Source organism: Salvia splendens, chromosome 19, assembly GCF_004379255.2.
Source record: "Salvia splendens isolate huo1 chromosome 19, SspV2, whole genome shotgun sequence".
NCBI classification, from domain to species: Eukaryota; Viridiplantae; Streptophyta; class Magnoliopsida; order Lamiales; family Lamiaceae; genus Salvia; species Salvia splendens.
The window spans coordinates 15,187,364-15,193,009 of record NC_056050.1 but is presented as its reverse complement, the minus strand read 5'-3'; the positions used below and the strand labels follow the sequence as shown (position 1 = coordinate 15,193,009).

Here is a 5,646-nt window from a genome sequence, read left to right as displayed (position 1 = left end):
TATTTCACTCTAATATTTTATTTTCTAGTATACTTTATTCTCCACTTTAGTCTTTAAATATTAATAATTTTTTAAATATGATAGTAATAAAAGAAATATTTTAGGATGGATGAAGTTGTATATATATAGTCATCAAATGGGTTCTAACATCAAGAAAATCATATTCAAAGCTATACTCTATTCGTCCCATAAATATGTATATTTTTTATTTTCGTCCGTCCCATAAAAATATGAACATTTCTATTTATGAAAAGTTGTCATCAACTTATTACCCATATATAATAATAACGTGGGTCCTACTATCCATTAACAATACTTTAACTATCATTTTCTACTTTTTCCTACTTTACCAATTGTGCATTAATTCTCGTACCATTTTAAATTTATATATTTTTATAGGACGGAGGAAGTATAAGTTAATATCTTGTTTTTATTTCATGGTTACTATTAAGAATAAAGGATAAAATGTAAAAACAAAAAATGGGGATGGGATGAACAAGTTGTGACGAATAATACGTGAGGTCATCTTATTTGGTGGCAACAAAAGATATGGAGGACTACTATTCTACTACACCACACTAATATCTTGTTTGTGTATATATATGTAATATTAGATAATCTAATTTGTTCCACAGACCTCTGAATCATATAGTGCTTCTCTTCTCCCACCGACACAATCAACGATGGAAAACATCCAAGCCCAAAAGCAACACAAAAACAAACGAAAAATCCTAATCCTCTCCGCATTCCTCTCTCTCCTAGTGGTGGCAGCGGTTTCCATCCCCCTCGCCCACCGCCACACCAGCGCCACCTCCCACGCCGCCTCCTCCGTCGTGAGGTCCACCTGCGCCGCCACATTGTACCCGGAGCTGTGCCTCTCCACGGTCGCTTCGGCCGCCCCTTCTGCCGCAGTGAAGAGCAGCAAGGATGTGCTGATCGCGGCCCTCAATTACACGATCTACACCGTGGAGCGCAACTTCTTCACCCTGAAGAAGATCAGCCGCGAGCAGCGCAAGACGCTGACGCGCCGCGAGAGGGTCGCCCTCCACGACTGCTTCGACATGGTCGACGACACGCTGGAGGAGCTCCACGAGAGCGAGCTGGAGCTCGAGGACTTCGGCTTCAAGAACTACTCCCTCGCCGCGCATAAGGAGAACCTCCTCACTCTTCTCAGCGCCGCCCAGACCAACCAGGTATGATGAGACTTATATAATGATGATTTCAGTTTTGATGTGTGATACTATAATATTTTTTATATTTTTTTCATTTGCCAACACCAGGAGTCTTGCCTGGACGGCTTCTCCCACGACGGCGCGGATAAGAAGGTGCGCGAGGCGCTCATCGCGGGCCAGATGCACGTGTTCCGCCTCGTCAGCAATGTGATGGCCATAATCAAGAATTTGTCCGACCACGAAGTCGCGACGAAGCTCAAGTCGGAGGGGAGGACGCTGGCGGAGGAGCAAGGGGAGTGGCCGGAGTGGTTGTCGGCGGGGGATAGGCGGCTGCTGCAGGCGACGACGGTGACGCCAGATGTGACGGTGGCGGCGGACGGGAGTGGGGACCACCGGACGGTGGCGGCGGCTGTGGCGGCGGCCCCAGAGGGGAGTAGCCGGAGGTATGTGATTAGGATTAAGGCGGGGGTTTATAGAGAGAATGTGGAAATACCGAGGAGGAAGACCAACTTGATGTTCGTCGGAGATGGCCGGACGACGACCATTATCACAGCCAGCAGGAACGTCGTCGACGGCAGCACCACCTTCAATTCGGCAACTGTTGGTTAGTTTTTACCTTCTTTATTCAATAATTAACGATCAATGATTTAGCTTGAATATTCCATTAAAAAACTTACTACTTCCGTCCCACTCAAAATATCCACATTCTTGAGTGACACCGGGATTTTATGAGGAATTTTGTTAAGTAGAGTAAGTATAAAGAAATGAATATTTTAATAAGGTGAAATGAGAGAAAGACTTATTTTCAAATATAGAAAGTGGACATTTTGAATGATATTGGAGGAGTGTTTTAAGCACATAAAAATTGAGACGTAATAGATTTTAAGATTTAGGGCTCAATCCCTAGCATATGAAATTTTTTAAAAATAAACATAATTCATGATGCAAAAGAAAGCGTTTTTAAATTGAAGAAAAATTATCTTAATAATTTGCTCTTTTTGGACGCTTCTATTTGTCTTTCTAAATTAATAATATGAACACTTTATGAAGCATTAGTGGTATAATTAAATACACAAATCCTCATCTTTAATAGGATTAGAAATATTAGCTATTTTCTTTTGTTGTAGTGCTCTAAGCATCGGAATTCCGGTTTAAGAATACGTGGGGGGTAAAAATCGTTTTCAAAGTAACAAGGATTTTAAAAGGAATGACATTATTTTGGAAAATACTTTTAATTGGGACGGTAAACTATGATTAACACTTATTTAACTGAGACCAAGTTTGTTTGCCTAATGTAATTATGGTCATCCAAAATCTAATGATTTAACACTCATTTATTTCAGTCACATATTTTTTAAACTTTACATGTTGAGGAGATGGAGACAAAACGGTGATGTGCTGGAAAGAAATTGATGTTTTTGGACTATTATTGTTATTTCGAGGCTTTAAATCTATGGGGCCATAAACTGATCCTAAATTCTTTGGATATGGTATAAACCATTTCTGACTTTTCTCCAATTTAAATTGTTGTATCACTACAGCTATGGGGAAACGTATGCGTACTGACTAAATAAATTTATGTTTGTGGTATATAACTTATAAATGGTAGCCTAGTTTTGGTGAAAAATAGGCGTCGGTACAATAAGACAAAAACATTTTTAAATATCAAACTAAATTATACACATATCTAGTTTATACAAGTTTTCTTCCATAAGAAATTCAGGTCATGATAACATTTTTTCTTATTTTAATATGGGTCTCTATTTTACATAGTTGATTAATTAATTTATTTTATTATTTATTTTAATTAATATTATTGATACAATACATGAGCTCATTTTCTATGCACACATCTGTCTCATAAGTTTCCCCGATATATCTTCTTCTACTTTAAGAATAAGTAAATTATTAAGATGTTAACAAAATTAAACTTAGACATAGGACGAAACGAATTTATGTCCATACGAGTATAACAGAAATATCTCAAGAATTAATTTCGAAAGTATGGAAATACTATCAATTAATTCATACTGGTATTCAATCATTTTTTTTCCAATTTTCATCAATAAAAGTTTGAGATAATAAACTAAGATTCACTAATTAAAGTGTAGGACAAAGGATCTATCAATTCTTGAAGATTTTTTTTTATGATTAAATGAACATAAATTTAAGGTCATGATCCTATCTTATATTTTTAACGGTGATACTAAATATAGAATTTTGATGCGTGCAGCGGTGGTTGGCGGCGGGTTTTTGGCCCGGGACATCACCTTCCAAAACACGGCAGGTCCGTCAAAGCACCAAGCCGTGGCCCTTCGCGTGAACGCAGACCTCTGCGCCTTCTACCGGTGCGACATGCTTGCCTACCAGGACACCCTCTACGTCCACTCCCTCCGCCAGTTCTACACCGGCTGCATCATCGCCGGCACAGTCGACTTCATCTTCGGCAACGCCAACGCGGTCCTCCAGAACTGTGACATCCACGCGCGCCGCCCCAACTCGGGCCAGCGCAACATGGTGACAGCCCAGGGCCGTGACGACCCCAACCAGAACACGGGCATCGTCATCCAGAAGTGCCGCATAGGCGCCACTTCGGACCTCAAGCCCGTGCAGAGCAGCTTCCCGACGTACCTCGGGCGGCCGTGGAAGGAATATTCGAGAACGGTGGTGATGCAGAGTGACATCAGCAATGTGATCCATCCGGCTGGGTGGTATGAATGGAATGGCAACTTCGCTCTTGCTACTCTTTTCTATGCTGAGTATCAGAACACCGGCGCCGGCGCTCCCACGGGGAATAGGGTCAAGTGGGGAGGGTTTAGGGTGCTGACGAGCGCGTCGCAGGCGCAGCCGTTCACTGCCGGGAATTTTATCGGTGGTGGGAATTGGCTGCAGGCGACCGGCTTCCCCTTCTCTCTTGGGCTTTGATTTGCCCATAGTTGTGTATTTTGATGAATAAATCTGTTTGTAATTTGTTTTTCTTTTTACGTTTTGTTTCCAATTTGTATTTCCATGAATAAGAAGTTGTTTTTATCTTTTCCAACTCCAAATCCAACAGAAGATTACATATTACTTGCATGTAAGGATGGAGTAAGAATGGTATGATCAACAAGATAAGTAGCAATAATGTTGAAGCCACGTCCCCAACACCTCATGAAGTAGAATTAGATTTTAATTTTATATGAGCATTGAATATGCTAACATTACCAATTGTATTTTGCCATATCAAAGGCTTAAAATACAGCTACAAAATCAGTCGCAACCCATTTCTTTCTTCTCCTATCACATCAGCATTTTAAATATTTAAGCCATAACACTTGTAATAAGTCAGTCGCAAAACAGCCACAAAATCAGGTTAAAGAAATAAAAACTACAAGCAAAAATCTCAATGACTACGGATCCAAATTTCTTCTATAAAATCCGCTGGAATTGTAGGTAGGCACGTTCCTTTTGCATTGTAACTCATCAATGCAGAAACTCTTCGAATTAGGGTAGTGCACTCGGATGTTGGAGCTTGTGAGCAACTCTAGAGTTAGATCCAACTTTCTCATCTCCCCAATTGATCGCTCATGCACCTTCATCATCGATTATCATATTATGCATTAGTACATGCATACATGATATCAGAAATACAGGATTGTACCAAAAACACGTTGGACCTCAATATTTCCTACCGTGATTGCAGCACACAAAATGCTTGCTCGACTCTGTTCCACACAGTCTCTTGCCTTTAAGCAAACAAAGCTTGATTCTCATCAGTCGGGCAAATAACCAACTTCACAAACATAGGCCACTTCGGGTATATGTCATATGCCAAGTAGTACCTTATATGATATTGTCGGTCATTGGTTGTGAATTCAATGCCCAGGGCTTTACCACTACACAGTTTGTTTAAAAAGGTGACTGGATCAAGACAATGATAGTATCATTGTTAGACCCAACCACATAGAAGTAAGCATGCCATACCTAAAGTCGTTTGTCAGCAACGACTTCAAGGATCAGAGTCAGTCAGGTGCGTGCCCTTGTAGCTACTCGAGAACTTAACTCTCTAATACGCTCAGATTCTGCACTGTTTTAAGGCCTTTATTTGGTCCTTTTTTAGTGTCAAAGTTGCACTACACGTCCATTAATTGCATATTTTATCTATTTTGGTATTTTTACGTGTTTTGTGAGAAATGTGCATATTTGAGTCTAAAAAGATAGATAAAATTCGAAGTTAGAAATATAGAGCTTTCGCGATGTGTAGTGGTCCGCTGCAACACAACCACCGATAGCTGGCAGCTACCGACCGGTGAGCCAGTAGCGGTCTGCTCCGGGAATGTTATGCTGAAAAGAGGAACACGCCCAGCGACCCCTGGGATGTGCGCAATGACCGCTCCAAGAGATCCAGAAGCTACGGGATGATTGCCAACGACCGCTGACACAACGTGCAACAATCGCTGTTCAAGGGGCAGAAGCTACGGATCAACCCACAACG

General features: G+C 40.9%; 1 protein-coding gene across 1 annotated transcript; it reads left to right on the top strand.

Moving 5' to 3' along the window:
* Nucleotides 1–606: 606 nt before the first annotated feature.
* Nucleotides 607–4,212, top strand: LOC121778400 (pectinesterase-like). Its single transcript, XM_042175750.1, has 3 exons — nt 607–1,193; nt 1,281–1,776; nt 3,406–4,212. Exons 1-3 carry the CDS (start codon nt 684–686, stop codon nt 4,095–4,097), a joined length of 1,698 nt encoding a protein of 565 aa, XP_042031684.1. The 5' UTR covers nt 607–683; the 3' UTR covers nt 4,098–4,212.
* The last annotated feature ends 1,434 nt before the right edge of the window (nt 4,213–5,646 follow it).